Source organism: Bison bison, unplaced genomic scaffold (assembly GCF_000754665.1).
Source record: "Bison bison bison isolate TAMUID 2011002044 unplaced genomic scaffold, Bison_UMD1.0 scf7180017864473, whole genome shotgun sequence".
Classification (NCBI taxonomy): Eukaryota; Metazoa; Chordata; class Mammalia; order Artiodactyla; family Bovidae; genus Bison; species Bison bison.
The window spans coordinates 21,419,827-21,440,363 of NW_011495034.1; the positions used below are offsets into that span (position 1 = coordinate 21,419,827).

The 20,537-nt window shown below is 39.3% G+C and overlaps 1 protein-coding gene across 3 annotated transcripts in view; it reads right to left on the reverse strand.

Annotated features, from left to right (window-relative positions):
• The window catches only part of RBL2 (retinoblastoma-like 2), a 46,155-nt gene that overhangs the window by 7,524 nt on the left and 18,094 nt on the right, over nt 1-20,537 (reverse strand). For all 3 annotated transcript variants that reach the window (XM_010861938.1, XM_010861939.1, XM_010861940.1), the window contains 9 exons: nt 16,223-16,389; nt 13,999-14,108; nt 13,181-13,284; nt 11,692-11,829; nt 10,695-10,859; nt 9,783-9,894; nt 5,806-6,075; nt 5,331-5,611; nt 5,062-5,238 (listed from right to left, as the gene is read on the reverse strand). In XM_010861938.1, coding sequence (XP_010860240.1) covers nt 5,062-5,238; nt 5,331-5,611; nt 5,806-6,075; nt 9,783-9,894; nt 10,695-10,859; nt 11,692-11,829; nt 13,181-13,284; nt 13,999-14,108; nt 16,223-16,389 — 1,524 coding nt within the window. The remainder of the gene's footprint in view (nt 1-5,061; nt 5,239-5,330; nt 5,612-5,805; nt 6,076-9,782; nt 9,895-10,694; nt 10,860-11,691; nt 11,830-13,180; nt 13,285-13,998; nt 14,109-16,222; nt 16,390-20,537) is intronic.

Here is a 20,537-nt window from a genome sequence, read left to right on the forward strand (position 1 = left end):
ATGCATCAATTCTTTGGCACTCAGCTTTCTTTACAGTCCAACTCTCCATGCATGACTACTGGAAAAACCATAGTCTTGAAGAGACAGACCTTTGTTGGCAAATTAATGTCTCTGCATTTTAATATGCTGTCTAGGTTGATCATAACTTTACTTCCAAGGATAAGCGCCTTTTAATTTCATGGCTGCAGTCACCATCTGCAGTGATTGTGGAGCCCCAAAAAAACAGTCTGCCACTGTTTCCACTGTTTCCCCATCTATATGCCATGAAGTGCTGGGACCAGATGCCATGATCTTAGTTTTCTGAATGTTGAGTTTTAAGCCAACTTTTTCACTCTTTCATGCGGGGAGCTGCCCGTGAGAACGGGGTCCTTTGTCTGAAGGACACAGCTCTGGGAGCTGCCTCAGTCCTTTAGGGTTTGCTTGCAAACATAGCTCTCTGTCCCGCCACCCCAGAGATTAGGCGATTATTTACTGCAGACACCTGGAGTTCTGGACAAACTTCTCACACACACGGAAATGTTATCTAGTGTAAGAAATAATAACAGGGTGCCATTCCCATGCTCTCAAGATTTCTTGTGACTTTTTGTAAAATGTATAGGTCAACCAAGAAAAAATGTTAACTGTCTTGTCTTTCTCACGCTCTCCTGTATAAATATAAGATGCTGAATAAAGTCGTGGTCAGACCGCTTCCCTTTGTGGAGACGTGTCTGAACCTCTCGACCTCATCTTTGTTGTAGCATTCTTTTGCTGTAGTAGTTTTTCTCAGCCGCGCCGTGCATGTTCTCGGGACCTGATCAACTTTGCCGGCTGGCACCGGCACTTTCACTTTCATCAAGAGGCTCGTTAGTTCTTCTTCACTTTCTGCCAGAAGGATGGTGTCATCTGCATATCAGGTTATTGATATTTCTCCCGGCAATCTTGATTCCAGCTTGTGCTTCTTCCAGTCCAGCGTTTCTCATGATGTACTCTGCATATAAGTTAAATAAGCAGGGTGACAATATACAGCCTTGATGTACTCCTTTTCCTATTTGGAACCAGTCTGTTGTTCCATGTCCAGTTCTGTTTCTTCCTGACCTGCGTACAGATTTCTCAGGAGGCAGGTCAGGTGGTCTGGTATTCTTCCCATCTCTTGAAGAATTTTCTACAGTTTGTGGTGATCCACACAGTCAAAGGCTTTGGCATAGTCAATAAAGCAGAAATAGATGTTTTTCTGGAACTCTCTTCCTTTTTCAATGATCCAACAGACGTTGGCAATTTGATCTCTGGTTCCTCAGCCTTCCCTAAAACCAGCTTGAACATCTGGAAGTTCACGGTTCACGTACTGCTGAAGTCTGGCTTGGAGACTTTTGAGCATTACTAGTGTGTGAGATGAGTGCAATTGTGTGGTAGTTTGAGCATTCTTTGGCCTTGCCTTTCTTTGGGATTGGAATGAAAACTGACCTTTTCCATTCCTGTGGCCACTGCTGAGTTTCCTAAATTTGCTGGCATATTGAGTGCAGCACTTTCACAACATCATCTTTTAGGATTTGGAATAGCTCAACTGGAATTCCATCAGCTCCACTAGCTTTGTTTGTAGTGATGCTTCCTAAGGCCCACTTGACTTCACATTCCAGAATTTCTGGCTCTAGGTGAGTGATCACACCAAGATCTTTTTTGTACAGTTGTATGTATTCTTGCCACCTCTTCTTAATATCTTCTGCTTCTGTTAGGTCCATACCATTTCTGTCCTTTATTGAGCCCATCTTTGCATGAAATGTTCCCTTGATATCTCTTATTTTCTTGAAAAGATCTCTAGTTTTTCCTATTCTATTGTTTTCCCCTATTTCTTTGCACTGATCATTGATAAGGCTTTCTTATCTCTCCTTGCTATTCTTTGGAACTCTGCATTCAAATGGGTATATCTTTCCTTTTCTCCTTTGCTTTTTGCTTCTCTTCTTTTCACAGCTATTTGTAAGGCCTCCTCAGACAGCTATTTTGCTTTTTTGCATTTCTTTTTCTTGGGGATGGTCTTGATCCCTGTCTCCTGTACAAGGTCACGAACCTCCATCCATAGTTCATCAGGCACTAAGATATGAAGAAGAGGTGGCAAGAATATATAGAATTGTTTTATACAATTAAAAAAATCAGTTAAGAAGAAATACACATTATGTATTCTTTCCAGTTACATAATTATTTTTACCACTGCTCTTTGTTTCTTCATGTGTAGTTGAATTACTGTGTGGGGTCACTTACTTTTAGCTTGAAGAACTTGCTTTAGTATTTTCATGTAAGATGGTTCAAGTTTTCTGTCTTTATGTTTAGCTGAGACTGTATTCATTTCACTTTCATTTACAAGAGATAATTTTGTTACATACTGGATTCTTAGATTTTACTTTGTACACTGTTTCATAGCTTCCATAGTTTGTAATGAGAAGTTATCTGTTACTTTATTAGAGTTTCCTAGTAAGCAAAAAGTTGCTTTTCTCTTGAGGCTTTCAAGATTCTCCCTTTCTTTGGCTTTCAACTTTTTTACTATGTGTCAGGTATGGAGCTCTTTGCATTTGTCCTACTTGGAATTTGTTAAAATTTGTGGATATATTTCAGACTTAAATTGAAGAAAGTAGGGAAACCCACTAGACCACTCAGGGTATGACCTAAATCAAATCTCTTACCAGTATGCAGTGGAAGTGAGAAATAGATTCAAGGGATTAGATATTGCCAATATATATGTGAAGAAATGTGATATCTCAATAAAGATGGGACCAAAAAAAGGCAGATAGGGCAAAAAAAAAATATAGAAAACTGTAAAGAAACCACTAGTAAAAAAAAGTTTAAAACTCAATACTGAAATGAAAACACCACATTACAAAGTATTTACTGAATGCACATGGAAATGAAAGCAGTGAAGGAGAGGATCTAAAAAGACAGGAGACAAAAAAAGTAAAGTGCCAGACATAAATCCAGTTACAACAATGTTAGATGTGAATGTATTAACACAGAGGAAGAAACTGTCACATTACTTTAAAAAAGATCCAACTATATACTCCATATACAAAAAACACACTTTAGGTTAAAGCAAACAGATTTAAAAGAAAAGGATGGAAAGAAGACATATCATGCAAACAGCAACTCAAAAAAGCTGACTGGCTATACAAAGATCACACTATAAAACAGACTTTAAAACAAAAAAGTTACTCGAGATAAAGAGGGACATTTCATAATTATGAGGGGTCAATCCATTAGAAAGATCTAACAATTAAAAACATACATACACCTAATAACAGAGCATCAAAATACATGAAGTAAAACTGACAGATTAATAGAGAAATAGACAATTCAATAATATTTACAGAGTTCAATACCCCACTGGCAATAATGGATTGATCAACTAGACAGAAGATCAACAAAGAAAGACTTTAACACTATTAAGAAAAAAAAACAACTAAAAAACCTTACATCTATAGATGTAACAGATGTAACACCCAACAACGAATATATATTCTTCCCAAGTGCACACTGAACATTGTCCAGGATAGACCATATGCTAGGCTACAAAACTTCAATAAATTTAAAAGGATTAAAGTAACTAATACAAAGTGTGTTTTGGAACCACAGTGGATTGAAACTAGAAATTAACAGAAATTTGAGAAACTCACAAATACATGGAAATTAAACAACACACCTAGATAACCAGTAAGTCAAAAGACATTAGAGAATGCTTTGAAATAAAGACACAACATACCCTAATTTATGAGATACAGCTAAAGCAGTGCTTAGAGGGAAATCTATAGCTCTTAATGCCCATAGTAAGAAAAAAGAAAGATTACCTATCCATCCATCTTAAGACACTTAAAAAAAAAAAAAAAAAAGAGCAAACACAGCCTAGGGAATCCCTGGTGGTTCAGTGGTTGGACTTGGCACTTTCACTGCCAAACGCTTGGGTTCAATCCCTGATCAGAGAACTAAGATCCCACAAGCCATGTGGCAGAGCCAGGAAAACAAACATAAATAAGCCTCCAGAAAGCTTGAGAAAACAAAAAGAACAAAAGCAAGCAGAAAGAAGGGAATAGTAAAGATTAGAGCATATAATAATAAACCAGAAAGTGGTTCTTTGACAAAACTAACAAAATTTTCAGCTAGACTGACCAAAAGTTTTAAAGAAGACTGGCAAATTACTACTGACAAAGAATAAAAAGAACTAAAAGGAATATTATAAACAATGGTGCCAACAAATCAGAAAGCCTGGAGAAAACAAATTCCTTGGAAGATACACACTACCAAAACTGATTCTGGAAGGAATAGACAGTCTGAATAGACGCGCAACCAGGAAAAAACTACCCACAAAGAAAAGCATGGGCCCGAAATGTTCATTAATCAGGAGGTAAAATATGGTTAAGATAACAATACTCCTCAAACTAATCTACAGATTCAACATCATCTCTATCTGAACCCCACCTGACTTCTTTATAACAAGAAGAATAGACAAGTTGATTCTAAAATTCACCAAGAATGTCAAGCAATTTAGACTAGCCAAACCTTGAAAAAGAAGAAAAAAATTAATCGATTTTAAAGCTTTATTGGACCATTTGTTTTAAAATGCATAATGTTATGTGAGTTTCACCTCAGTAAATTATTTTATCTGTGGAACTGTAAAATGGTTCAGTGACTGGAAAACAGTCTGGCAGTTCCTCAAGCAGTTAAAAATGGAGTTTACTACATGACCCAGCAATATGCTCCAAGGTATATACAGAAGAGAAATGAAAAAATGTCCATGCAGAAACTTGTATACACGTGTTCATTAGCAGCATTATTTATAACAGCCCTAAAGTAAAAATAATCTAAATGTCCATCAACTGATGAATGGATAAACAAAATATATCTTCATACAATGGAATATCATATTCTAAAACTGACTGTGGTGCTTGTCACACATATCTGTGAATATACTAAAATCCACTGAGCTGTATATTTCAAATGGGTGGATTATTCAGTATGTGAATTTTACCTTAGTAAAGCTGTTAAAAGTGTTCTAAGAATGAGGAAGTAGCATCTTTTTCCTCTTATATTCCCAATGGTACTCACCTTTGCCATCACATAAATGGCACACATTAACAACTGGTCCAGATGTCTGTCCATCATAAGTTCAGGACACTGAATTATGGAGAATTCAAAGCAGGTCCAGATTTTTTTCCTCAGTTCATCTGAAATATCCAATTTAGCACAAAGATCCCGAAGGCGGACACCTGCTAAGTGATAAACCTAGTAGATAAACAAAAATATTATATCTCAAACTTTATCTAACCCTTGTATTTCCCAAGTTCTAGACCTGGTGAGGGTACGTGAAAAATTACCTTCCTAAAGAAAAGCGATAAAGAGCTTGTCTTCCTGGGTCTGATACTGCTGCTGGTTAAAGGTAGGCCTTGTTTCTGCTGTGGTCCACCAGGGGAAATCTGTTGAATGGCCACCTGACCAGGGACTTGCAAGGTTGTTCCTGTCACCTGTTGCGAGCTTAAGCTTCCAGCCAGGGCCTGAGCACTGAGGGGCTGGATGGAGCCGGTCACAGCTTGCGCCTGCCCCCCAACATTGACTTGGACTGGGAAGAACGTTATTCCTCCATTCTCATTGGCAATACCTAAAGTTTGTTTCAAAGAAAAAAAAAAGCACAAAGAAAATGTTGTTAATACCAGATTCTCCGGGCAGAGGTTTCCCATTTTCCCCCTCCCAACCCCTTTCCCAGTCCATGCTTGTCTCGTATCATCATTCCAGCCAAATCTCAAGTAATAAATGCCAGAGAAAGAACTCAATATCCAACTCTGCCTTCGTTACCTTGTACAGGAATGGTCACTGTTTGTCCATTGTTGGCTGTGACTGTGGCTGTTGCCATGGTGACCAAGGTCTGTCCAGGAACCGGTGTGACAGATACAGCCTCCCCAGCTACATTCTGCACGGGGACAGCATTGACTAGAGGCTGCGGGGGAGTGCGCCCGGGGGTCCCTCCATCAGTGGGGCTGTCATTCTCCACAAATAGCCGCCTCCTGGTAGAACTGGCTGTTGGGGAGCTGTACCTATCATACAGCGTGGTTGGAGATGATATGCCTAGGGTCAGAGAAAAGAAAAGATTGAAGCATTTAACTCAAGGAGACAGATCTGACTTCCATCCAAGGTATTATGCTCACAACTAAGTGTTTGAAATGTTATAACTGAAAAACAAAAATAACAGGCGTCACATCATAGCTAAATTCAATGAATGAAAATTCAACTGAATACTGCTACTGCTGCTGCTAAGTCGCTTCAGTCGTGTCCGACTCTGTGTGACCCCATAGACGGCAGCCCACCAGGCTCCCCCGTCCCTGGGATTCTCCAGGCAAGAACACTGGAGTGGGTTGCCATTTCCTTCTCCAATGCATGAAAGTGAAAAGTGAAAGTGAAGTCGCTCAGTTGTGTCTAACTCCTAGCGACCCCATAGACTGCAGCCCACCAGGCCCCTCCGTCCATGGGATTTTCCAGGCAAGAGTACTGGAGCGGGTTGCCATTGCCTTCTCCGAACTGAATACTACTAAGAGCAAAACTTAAAGGAAGGATTTTTCTCTATTTGTCTCACACTGTTGTTTTTTTCACTACATCTTTTGCTAAATCAAACAAGACTTTTCCCTCCACTCCCATGAAGTCTGGATGATTTAGGGGCATTTTGAATAACTATTTTTCTACCATATTCAGTTTCTACCTAACACTCAGATAACACGATTTCACTGTAAAGCTACTACTTGATATGAAGACTTGATGGACTTGAAATTACTATGGTAACATTTGGGGCATTTACTCTCCATTTTATGCATTTTCATCACTGTCATTTTTTACATGTAGAAAGTTACTAAAATATAATAATGTTATTCAGTAAGAATGGACATACATGTTTTAGACAAGGCAATGGCACCCCACTCCAGTACTCTTGCCTGGAAAATCCCATGGACAGAGAGAAGCCTGGTAGGCTGCAGTCCATCGGGTCGCTAGAGTCGGACACAACTGAGTGACTTCCCTTTCACTTTTCACTTTCCTGCACTGGAGAAGGAAATGGCAACCCACTCCAGTGTTCTTGCCTGGAGAATCCCAGGGATGGGGGAGCCTGGTGGGCTGCCATCTATGGGGTCGCACAGAGTCGGACACGACTGAAGTGACTTAGCAGCAGCAGCAGCAACAAGCTTAGTTTACTATTCTTTAAACAACCTTACTGAGATATGATTCACATATATTTCACCCACTTAGATTGTACAGTTCAATGGTTTGGGGTATATTACATCATTATTTTTTTTTAAGTTGTGATAAAATACATGTAATTTGGCATTTTACCCATTTTTAAGTATACAATCTAGTGGTATCACATTCACAGAGGGTTTTGCTGATAGCTCAGCTTGTAAAGAACCTGCCTGCAATGCAGGAGACCCCAGTTCGATTCCTGGGTTGGGAAGATTCACTGGAGAAGGGATAGGCTACCAACTCCAGGATTCTTGGACTTCCCTAGTGGCTCAGCTGGTAGAGAATCCGCCTGTGATGCGGGAGACCTTGGTTCGATCCCTGGGTTGGGAAGATCCCCTGGAGAAGGGTACAGGTGCCCACTCCAGTATTCTGACCTGGAGAATCACATGGACTGTATAGTCTATGGGGTTGCAAAGAGGTGGACACGACTAAGTGACTTTCACTTACTGTGCAGACCGCCACTACCACCACCATCTTTCCCCAAAACTTTTTCAACATCCCAAACAGAAACTCTGTTAACCATTGTAGCTTCATCTATTGTTAAGTTTGAATCCACACCAATCTGAATTTTTGAGAAGCATCCCTTTCTCTTTTCCATGTCTAGCTGTAAAAACGGCACATGAGTGGGTTTTAAGTATTAAAATATATGTAGGGAGGACATAAGAGGATTGATAGGAGTATTTCTGACAGACTGTGGCTTAACATTTCAATTTCTTGATGATACAAAAGGAAACAAATTAACTAGATTTACATCTGGAACAAAGTTGCAGAGTTAAGAAGAATACATTAATTATGATCATTATCTCTGGATAAACAAAAAAAGTTCTATTGTATAGCACAGGGAACTATATTCAATATCCTGTGCTAAACTATAATAGAAAAGAATATGAAAAAAGAATATATATACATGTATAGTCACTTTGCTAGATAGCAGAAATTAACACAATATTGTAAATCAACTACACTTCAATAGTTTTTTGTGTTTCAAATTATGATCATTATCTTGTAAAATATTAAAAGACCTCATGAATATGGTAGAGAAGGCAATGGCAACCCACTTCAGTACTCTTGCCTGGAAAATCCCATGGACGGAGGAACCTGGTAGGCTGCAGTCCATGGGGTTGCTAAGAGTCAGACACGACTGAGCAACTTCACTTTGACTTTTCACTTTCATGCATTGGAGAAGGAAATGGCAACCCACTCCAGTGTTCTTGCCTAGAGAATCCCAGGGACGGGGGAGCCTGGTGGGCTCCGTCTATGGGGTTGCACAGAGTCCGACATGACTGAAGAGACTTAGCAGCAGCTTAGCAGCATGAATATGGAAAAGTGATAAGTACAAAAAATGAAGTTTAAAGTGGATAACAAACAGAAAAAGTTAAGCCATTATGCCTCCTCTTTAAAAAATGAGGACATTTTCATACAGATGATTCATATCCATTGACTATACACTGACATAGAGTGATTTCTGATTTTAAAACTGATCTTCTATAGCCAGTGCTTATCAATTACATTAAAAATTTGATCTAGAAATAATATCTTTCTAATGGCATCTAACAATTTAGAACTCTCTGGATTTACAGAATTGCTTTTAAAAAAGAAGTTTTATCTGAAGTATGCGTTGCACTTGGCAACTGTTATAAAGAGCTGTCTAGAGTTGACTCATTGGAAAAGACTCTGATGCTGGGAGGGATCGGGGGCAGGAGGAGAAGGGGACGACAGAGGATGAGATGGCTGGATGGCATCACTGACTCGATGGACGTGAGTCTCAGTGAACTCCGGGACATGGTGCTGGACAGGGAGGCCTGGCGTGCTGCGATTCATGGGGTTGCAAAGAGTCGGACACAACTGAGCGACCGAACTAAACTGAAACTGTAACCGGATGAATAGCAAAAATTCCCTTTGCTGCACCTCAGGGCCAGCAATGCTGTGATGTTAACCAGGGTAGGTAGCACTGCTCAACTGACAAGAGTCAAAGCTAAACATGCCTGGGAATTCCCTGTGATCCGTGGTTGGGACTTGGAGATTTCACTGCCGGGGTCAATCCTTGGTCAGGGAACTAAGATCCCACAAGCAGCAAGGCATAGTCAGAAAAATGAAAAACCTGAACACACTCAGGCCATTCAGTCCTCTCAACTCACTGGCTCGTCTATACCTAATTCCATCATAGACTCCACCTTTAAGAAACCTTTTTCTGTTTCTTCTGATTTTAGAAGTAATACATATTCATCTTAAAAACTTCATAGAAATAATCTGGAATTCTATTATCCAACAATAATCATTTATGGTTTGATTTTTCCATTTCAGCCCTTTTGTGTGTTTATAGGAAAAAATATACTTAAAAAATAGGAATCACATTAATATATAGCATTCTATGTATTTTAAAAAGATACTTATCATACATTTTCCTGTGCTCTTTAACTGATCCATGTGACACTATAATGCACGGATTATTTTCTTCTATATACAGAATATATACCCTACTAACTTCACTTGTAGTTTTGGATGGAATTTAAATCCCCAAAATACTTCCCTTAGTATTTTAAACTTACTTCTTCCGAGTCCTCCAGAATCAGCACGAACTTCACTCACCCTTCTGGGAGTCAGAGGGGAGCCAGCAATACAAATTTCATCTGCTCTTTCCAGGTTCTGAGGTGGCATGACCTATTAAGAAATGTTTACACAAAATACCATTATTCAAAAAAGTTTTTTTTTTTAAACACCAAAAAATAATCTAAGGCAAAAGGAAATTATCTTGGCTCATCAGTTTTTCCACCTAAATAAAATCACCTATCTTTTTTACTTTCATACTGAAGTTAAAAAAAATTCTGGGACTTTCTTGGTGGTGCAGTGGATAGGAATCTGCCTGCCCATACAAGTGACATGAGCCGATCCCTGGTCCAGGAAGATCCCACATGCCCCCCAGCAATTACTGAAGCCCGTTCACCCTGGAGCCCGTGCTCTGCAACAAGAGAAGTCACCCAATGAGAAGCCTGCACACTGCAACTAGAGAGCAGCCCCTACTTGCAGCAACCAGAGAAAGCCCAAGGGCAGCAATGAAGACCCAGCACAGCCAAACAAAATAATAAGTAAATCTTTAAAAAAAAGTCTGGCAGGTTTAAAAAATTCAAACCTAGTAACTGGATACTAAATACAAATTAACTTTCATTACTCATTTGGAGAATTAGACTATCAACCATTTTAAAGTATAGAAACTTGACTAGGAAATCAAGACAGAACACTGAATTCTTACTGTCACTAAACCTTGGGGCAGTCACTAATCATTTGACTCTTGTTTCCTCGTAGATACAGAGGTGACTGTACCAAATCACACCCAGCTGTTACCCTCCCACACTTACGAGCAAGATGCTAAGTTTAACTGTGGTCAGTGAAAGAGAATTATGAATAGGATAGACGTTGGTAGGCTTTTTGTCATAGAAAGATGTTAAGATCTTTTCACAAACCTCTTCGCATGTGGGAACTCTGTTTTCATTGTCTCTAATCCTGTCCCAGAGCGGAGACTCTGGTTTCCAGGCTAAATGATCCAAGATTTGTTCTTCAATCTGATTAAGGTGTTTTACCACCTCTCTACAAAGGCCATCTTCTGCTCTAATGAATACTTCTATCACCTGAAATGTTTAAAAATGTCTTGGTTTGTTTAGTAATAACTTTTAACAAGAAAATTATTCAAGTGGAAAAGCAAAATGGGCAAACATATTTCAATATTTTTTACGTATGTATAGAAACAGAAGTCAATTAATGAAAAATTAAGGTTAAAGAATACTATTTCGAAACAGCTGCTCTTCATTTCATTACCTAAATAAATAATTATTTAAACTGCAGGTATGAACCATCTAAAATCTTTTGTACGGTAATACATTTCAAAAATCTTTAAATTAAAAAACATGCTGTGTCTATTGAGATTAAGAAACATGACTCAAAATGTGATATTTAAAAACTGAACAGTCTATGCCACTATAAAAATTCATTTTGACTACTGTACAAGAATTAGGATAAGTTTATATACTAAATCAGTATCAAGAGGGAAACCAAATCAGTGCTGTAACTGTGTGCCTCTATGTAACATGTGAAAAGTTCTTTTCTGAAATACACTTTCATTTAATTTTCATAAAATTAAAAAGGTTGCTATCATGATTAGCTAGTGATAATTTGCTACTTTTTATAAACTTTCTTACCTTATAAAAAGTATTCTAAAAGACTATCAGATAAATGGAGGAACCATATGAAACTTTTATACAAAATAGGTCTATAAACATTAAAAGAATTTATATAGTTCTTAAGACTCTCCTATTCTTTGCTCCCCATTTAGAGTGGAAATTATTAAATATGTAGTTAAAAACAGAAGAAATGTACTTCCATATTAAAATGGATTAGATGACTAACAACAAAATGTTACTCTCTTCTACAATTTCCTCATCAGTATCAGATTTTCAAAAATACCTTGTAAAAATGATAAAGTGGCACATCGAATATTTCAGTAATAAATGGAAAATTCCCAGGAGGCTTATAAGAAAAAGTGACGACCTCAAGGCAGCACGCCAAGAGTGATCTGTGGAATGCATCTTGTTCCAGAATGCCCTATAAAAAAACAAAGCTTCAACATGTAGGAACATTTTTACACTCTTCTGTATGTCTCAAAATTTTAAAAATAGAAAAATTGTCCTAAAACAGCCTTTTAAACTTCTACAACCATATACTATTTTTATTGACGTTCAGTTGATTTACAATGTCACGTTAGTTTCAGCTGTACAGTGTAATGATTCAGTATTTTTGCAGATTATACTCTGGAAATAAGTTGTTATAAGACCATGGCTATAATTTGCTGTGCTATACAGAATATCCTTGTTGCTTATCTATTTTGTATATAGCAGTTAGTATAGTTAATCCCATACAGTTAATCGGAGAAGGCAATGGCACCCCACTCCAGTACTCTTGCCTGGAAAATCCCATGGACGGAGGAGCCTGGTGGGCTGCCGTCTATGGGGTCGCAGAGTCGGACACGACTGAGCGACTTCACTTTCACTTTTCACTCTCATGCACTGGAGAAGGAAATAGCAACCTACTCCAGTGTTCTTGCCTGGAGAATTCCAGGGACGGGGGAGCCTGGTGGGCTGCCGTCTATGGGGTCACACAGAGTCGGACACGACTGAAGCGACTTAGCAGCAGCAGCATAGTTAATCCCATAGTCCTAATTTATCCGTTCCTACTTCCCTCTCCCCCTTGGTAACCACAAGTTTGTTTTCTGTACCAGTGAGTCTGTTTCTGTTTTGCGTTTTTTAAGATTACATATGTAGGTGACATTATTTCACTTAGTGTTCTCTAGGTCCATCCACACCATGCAAATGGCAGAATTTCATTCTATTTTATGGTTAACATTCCATTGTATATGCAGCCATATTTTTATACAGAATAAAAGCAGTGTAGATAGTTATAAGGAGTCAGAACCATTATTTGTCAATTTTACAGTTTTCATTAAAATGTTAAAGTTAATTTATTTTTAAATTATCTTTATTGAGGTCATTAAAAGCAAGCATTACTTCCACAATCTAGAAAAATTACCTTAGTCAAAGATCAATGGTTGAATATTTATGTTAAATTCCTATATAGTCAATACTCAATTTATTCTATACAAGGCTTGAATTAAAACTCCATGTTATTTAAAAACCTCAATTAAGGCTAAGTCTGAACGTGTTAACCTTGACTAAGGAGTCTCATTACCCACAGAATTTCTAAGTGATAACACACAGCCTGCTGCGATGAGAGACACTAAGTGGGCAACCGGAGATGAGAGGCTCAGAACACAAGTTTCCTTATCTTATTCTCTCAAAGTCATATATTATTTTTTCAATAGCGGCTGTTTTCTTGGTGGGTTGGGCTGAAAGGGAACTACAATTTATTGTGCTTCTCAGTACATTGGTTATTTACTCACAGATAAATCCATGTCTCCCAGTCTTTTTTGTTCCTGCTCAATAACAGATTCTAATACTTTATAGTAAAGCATCTCTGCAAAACGAAAATGTTTGCTGGCAATATCTGAATAAATAATAATAAAAAAAAACAAAAGTCACATGCAAAGAACGTAAGTATTGTGGAAAATGAGGGTCTATCCCATCTCCTACCCACAGAATACAATTTAAAAACCAACCCCAACACTTCATATATACATATGTACTTCCCAGAGCTACTATTTCAACCGTCCCTAAGATTCGTTAACATTTTCTTCATGGTAACACTGACATTTTTCTAAAATTGGAAATAAAATTTATACATAAAAACTGTAATAGCACTCCATCAAGATCACACTTTTTTCTTTTTTTTAATTCCAAATAGAGCAGCTCTATGCTAAGAGGTATGTAACTGGCTTGCTACTGCAGTCCTATTTGGTACTTATACTTCATGACATCAAACAACTCCAAGAACAAGCCTGGGCAGGTTAACAGCTATATCTTCTGTCCTTGTTCTTAATATTATGAGGAATCACTATAGTTCTATACTTAATATCCAGTCTACAAATGAAAATTAAAGATTTTTTAAGTGCCAGAAGTCCAACATAATAAAGATTATCAATCTAAAATTTCTCTCTTATTGAGATTAGCCCAGAAATCGGTTGGTTGACAGAAAAGTTGGATATCCGTATTGTGGCCCTCAGACTAGAGTCAATTTCTGACTCAGTTTCCAAGAAAGAAATCCACATATTAATAGTTAAATTTCAAAAATGAGAACAATATGGGTAATATTAAGCCTTGCCTTTAGTACAATTACTGCCATCCTCCTCTGATTGGAAATGCTGAGAATATATCTCATACATTTCTTTCAATCTGTTGGCAATAGCCTGGGTTGGATCTCTGGAACATGACCTAAAAAAAGAAGAAGAAATTATCTGATTTAAGGGTCTTGCCAAGTCACAAAGTGATAAACTGTTTACAACTCTGGAATTTCAGAGTAATTTTAACCTGTAAATATCAAATACTTTGAGCAGAAACTATACACATCCCAATTAATCCAGGCAATCCCATACTTCCTTATCAAAGCTGTTAGTATTACCATTTGAATGAAAAATATTGATTCCATGGAGCAACTCTGACCAGTGCCCATTTGATGCACGTGACTGGCGCCCACCTACCCTACACATCTGCAATCACTCTTGACAAACAAAATTGCCCTCAACTCTTTCCCCAGATAGCAGCACAACTCTTTACTAAGGACTCCTGGAAGGAAACAGAATGAAGGGTTATGTAATCTATACTAAAACAAAGTCATATAAATCATTACTGGCATGCTACATTTTTTCCTCCAAAATGAAGTTTATTTCATTGATTTTTCTAGTTTTACTTGAAAGGCACTATATGTTCAATTCAGAAGCATAATATAAATGATCACCATGTGGGCTTTTGTAATAACTATGTTTTTATCTTGATCATAAACATATATAGTCACGGTAGAAATGCAGCAAGTTTAGAAAATTACAAAGGAAGTAAAAATCAATTATAGTCCTGATACTAATGGCTACTGAGTATCGTATGTAAGCAGAATTTTATTTATGAATACACACAGAGGTTACAAAAACAGGACTCTTTTGTTCTACTTAGTATCTACTGGCAATATTTAACCCCACTAATGGTATTTAAGATTAAAGAAGCTGTTACACCTAGTTAGAGACTGCAAGGAGATCTGGAAGACACAGAGGTTGACAACCTTCCAAAATGTATTTATAAAATGTTTCTGAATTCTAGGTAAACAAGATTCATCTGAGTAATATGACTTAGGAAGAGGTCATACAGAAAAAGCATAGTGGGTGTCAATCACAATCGAGTTTATGAATAAAGTAGACTTCATAAAAATGTACAGGAAAACTGATCAGCCTTGGTATTTAATATGTGTGGCTATGAGTGGGAAATTACTGTATGCTTATACAGGGCTTTCTTATACTATACTGCCAGAAATTAAATGGTCTCCCATAGGGTCTATGTCATTAAATCATAAATGTTTAGGAATAGAAGCAGTCTTGGAGGTAATTTTGTCAAATAAATTTGCTAAAAATTATGCACAGGTAATGAAATTCAGTCGTGTTTTTCACTAAATTTCCCTGATATTCTTACTAGTATCAGACAGATCAAAGGAACTAAAGGCAGCTTATTTCCTTTCCAGGCTAAAGGTGTTTTATAGAACTTAGAAAAGTTACAGCGGTTTTACATTGGCTGTGAATCTAACTGGCTATCTTTTCAAATGTGACCCACCCTTCAGAAATTTGCTCAGATTCAATCCTTATTCTGAAGTTCTTTGACAGATGCCCATGTTTACTGATCCCTCTTTCCTTGAAATCTTAAGATAGAGTAACTGATAATAGATAGGTCAGTGTTTTATTCTATAGTATATAGTGTTATTAGTTACTGTCTCCTGAACTATGTTTAAAAAAATCTGAGAGCTACAAACTGAACGTTGCAGTTGCTCCCCTCCCTACTCCCACCTCAATTTCATGTATTGAAATCTAATCCCCAAGGTTAATGTACAGAGGTGGGGAATTTGGGAGGTGATTAGGTCATGAGCGGGGCAGTCCTCATGAATGGGGTTAGAGCCCCTATAAAGAAAACACAAGCGAGCTCCCTTCTTCCTTCTGCTACGTGAGGACACAGCAAAAACACAGATGTCTACGAACCAGGCACTGACTGTTAGCATCTTGATCCTGGACTTCCAGCCTTTAAAACTGTTAGAAATTAATTTCTGTTGTTTCTAAGCCACTCAGTCTACCATATTCTGTATAGCAACCCAAATGGACTAAGATACTGAGAAAAAAGGATCATTTGCTATTCATACCTTTTCTGTCCTCTAAGGACTAACAACAGAACTGAGCATAACACTGATATAAAATTATCAATGGGTGAATTAAGGTACAAATGGCAAAATATTAAAATAAAGCACTGGAAGACAGTCAACAACCAAATCTTAGAAGGCAGGAAGGGCTCAGACTAACCTTAGGGTCTGTTCCAGTCTCTCACTCGGTGCATTCCTGAGGCCCGTGAGCATGGTGTGAAGGCGACTCAAGCTATGTGTAGCTGTAGAAACTGGAGTCACACAAGGGCTGCTGTCCTTAATGTACCTCACACCGGTAAGTGGTGTGGAGACTCTAAGTGCTTTAGACTAAAGAGGGGAAAGGAACACTAGTTTAGGTCAAAGAGACTGTCAATCACTTCATAAATGGGAATTCAAGCCAATCAGACTTTATCTTTACATTACTGATAAATATTAGTGATTCAAATGTCACCACTTCCTTGGAATTTAATTATAACACCATTAAGAGACATCACTATCCATGTGAAATTGTGTTAAAGGACAATCTATACTTTAGCCAACCAAGAAGTTTGACTCTTAAAAAATATTTACGGGAATTCCCCAGCAGTCCTGTGGTTAGGGCTCTGAACTTTCACTGCCAAGGGCCGGGGTTCAACCCCTGGTTGGGAACTAAGATCCCACAAGCCTCACCATGTGGCACAGACAAAAAAAGTTAATGTTTAAAATAAGGCATCAGTTCAGTTCAATTGCTCAGTCATGTCCAACTCTTTGCGACCCCATGAATTGCAGCACGCCAGGCCTCCCTGTCCATCACCAACTCCCGGAGTTCACTCAGACTCACGTCCATCGAGTCAATGATGCCATCCAGCCATCTCATCCTCTGTCGTCCCCTTCTCCTCCTGCTCCCAATCCCTCCCAGCATCAGAGTCTTTTCCAATGAGTCAACTCTTCGCATGAGGTGGCCAAAGTACTGGAGTTTCAGCTTTAGCATCATTCCTTCCAAAGAAATCCCAGGGCTGATCTCCTTTAGAATGGACTGGTTGGATCTTCCTGCAGTCCAAGAGACTCTCAAGAGTCTTCTCCAACACCACAGTTCAAAAGCATCAATTCTTCGGCACTCAGCTTTCTTCACAGTCCAACTCTCACATCCATACATGACCACAGGAAAAACCATAGCCTTGACTAGACGGACCTTTGCTGGCAAAGTAATGTCTCTGCTTTTGAATATGCTATCTAGGTTGGTCATAACTTTTCTTCCAAGGAGTAAGCATCTTTTAATTTCATGGCTGCAGTCACCATTTGCAGTGATTCCCTATTATTTTTCCTTCAAAACTTAACTTGAAAGCAAAAAGCAGCATGAAAATATTAAGGCTATCTCTGACAAACATAATTTCATAACTCGCATCTACTGTTATTTTCGTAATTATTCAAAGACTTACAAAAGAAAGCTGAGAATTAAATCTGGCCCAAATGAAATCCATGATTTCACAAAAGCCCCTCTGAATAATCAAATCTTGCTTCACAGAGAGGATAAAGCAAGCCTTCCTAGATGCAGAACACAACCTGATGCAGAAGAGCCTTTTTCAGTCTTCTTGCCCCTCCTTTAGTTTCTAGAATCTATCGTAGGCTTCCCCCCTAAAGCAGACAGACCTTCAGAGAAATAAGTTCAAATGAAATTCTTGAACACAAAGATGAAAAAGACATAACCTGACGCCAAAGAATTTAAGCATGAATACACAGTCTAATAAAATATCTTTTTCTGTATTTCCAACAAACTCTGAAAGGTTATGATAGCTTAAGAGCTTTTTTAATACTCAAGACAGACTATGTTTCCCTATGTAGAAAGTACTTATTCCAGAGACAGCTGTAAAAACACCCACCAAAAATTTTACCTGGCAACAGAACTGTTCGAGTTCCACAACACACAGAAAAACACAGAAATCCACTATACAGAAATAAATCTATATGCTTCTCTGTAACTTAAGAGTAGAGCCAAGACTTCCACTCTGCTTCAAAGAAATTAATCCTATCGTTTTTTAGGTCAACAAGATGATCGAGATTGATTACACTCAGCAGATTTCTCTCGGTGCTTAACAGCTTTTTCCCGGCTCCGTCAGTTCGTCGTTGCCGCGCTTGGGGTCTTTGTTGCCGTGTGCAGGTTCTTCAGTTGCAGCACTGGGATCAGACCTGGGCCCCCTGCATTGGGAGCAGAGTCTTAACCACTGGACCACCAGGGGAGTCCCTGAGCAGCTTCTCTTGCAGCCACCATCTTCCCTGTGTATGACCCGGAGCCTTTCTGGGAGGAGAAGCAACAGCAGCCAGCAGCATCCCACCCCCGTGCCTACACGCAGCAGCGCTTCCACAAAGGAAACGAGGTAAGACAACCACAAGCAACTTCCTGCCCACGTCCTCAAGGTCGGCACAGGGCTGCTTGGTAGCCCCGTTTAAGTTCTTAGCTTAAAACTTCCTGTGCATTCTGATCAAGAAGCGTCTTTAACTCCTTAGACCTCTTTTATTGCCTGTCAACTCATACTACTAGGTAACCTCTCCTAATTCCGTAACTTTAAAAGCCGTCTGTGTCCTAATGACTCTATGTATATGTGTGTGAAGTCCTTTCATATGGGCTTCACAGGTGGCGCTAGAGAAGCCAATACAGGAGACATAAGAGATGCTGGTTTGATCCTTGGATCAGGAAGATTCCCTGGAGGAGGCATGGCAACTCACTCCAGTCTTCTTGCCTGGACAGAGGAGCCTGGCAAGCTACAGTCCGTGGGGTTGCAAAGAGTCAGACACGACTGAGCGCACACACACAGGAACTTATATACATAGCCTTTACATTTGCCGTGAACGCTAGTCTTACGTCTCTCTCTCTTTATTAAAGATGTATTCATCTTTTTTTTTAGCCGCACTGGGTCACTGTTGCTGTGTGCAGGCCTTCTCTAGTTGCAGCACGTGGGGGCTGCTCTTTGTTGAGACGCTCAGCTTCTCATCTGGTGGCTTCTCTTGTTGCAAGCACAGGCTCTAGGTGTGCTGGCTCAGTGGTTGCAGCTCATGGGCTTAGTTGCTTAGTTCACAGCACGTGGAATCTTTCCAGGCCAGGGACTGAATCTGTGTCCCCTACATTGGCAGCTGGATTCGTAACCCCTGGACCACCAGGGAAGCCCTAGTCTTGTGTGTCTCTTAACTGCCTACTCAGCTCCTCTACTAGAATGTCTAAAAGACATCTCACGTTGAACATGCTCATAACTGTAACTCTTGATTTTTACCCCCCTAGACTTGTTCTTTCTCCCCTCAGTAACTGTCAATAGTAAATAATTATGTAATGCCTACAAGCACTGAACACAACACCCGTCACAGACCTCATGAAGCTTTGACTCTAATGCAAGGAGACAGATGATAAACAGCCCATCTATCCTTCCTTCCCCTCTTCCTTCTTCTGTCTTTCTCTATCATCTTCAGATAAACAATTCTTCCTACCTACCTACCATCAGACAGTGATTAATACGAACACTAATCACAGAGTGAGAGGGAAAGGAAGTCTTGAGGTATGGGAGGATGCTGGTGGTTATTATTTTATATGGTAGTCAGGTTATTAGAGATCTGGAGGAAGTGAACAAGTGAACCACATGAGTATCTTGAAGAAACACACTACAGGCCAAGGAAACAGCTTGCTCTGAGTTGGAAGTAGGCTTGGCATATCTGAAGGAAAAAGGAGGTTAATGTGACATGAGTGGAAACGTGAGGAAGAGGTGGTGAGAGATGAATTCAGAGAGGGAGTGGGGCTAGATCACTGATGACCTTCCAGACATCTGTAAGGACATTAGCTTTTATACCATGCACCCAACTGGAGTCCTCACTGTTTTCTTTCTTGCACACCCCAGATCCAAGCCATCAGTAAATTCTGTGGATGCTGTCTCCATAACAGAGCCTAAATACAACCATTTCTCTGATTCAAGACACCATGAATTATCACCAGAATCACTGCAATAGCCTCTTAATTCCTTACTCCCACCCCTGCCCCATCCACCTCTTCACGAGCCCTTTTAAAAATGTAAACTAGATTCCATCAGTCACTGTTCTCTACAACGCCTTCCTAACGGCTTTCCTCTCAAGCAGAGCAAACCTGAGCATCTTCCCATGGCTCTCACCGTCCTCTGTGGTTGGCCTCTCCCCTTGGCCCACCCCCCTGCACTTCTCGGTCATTGTCTGTCTCACTCATTCAATCTCTCCCACACTGGTGTTCTCACTCACTGTTCCTCCAAAAAGCCAACCATGTCTGTACCTCGTGGCTTTGTGCTTGCTGTTGTCTTGGTTTCAGAAACATTTCCCAGCTGTTCCCGTAACTTCCTTCCTCACCTTCTTCAGGTCTGTGTTAATACTAGCTCCTCAGAGACGCCTTTTCCAACCACCCTATCTACACCAGAAGCCCTAAGCCCACCCATTCTCTCTTCTCCTCAATACTTTGCTCTACCACTCGATTTTAGCTTTCTTCATTT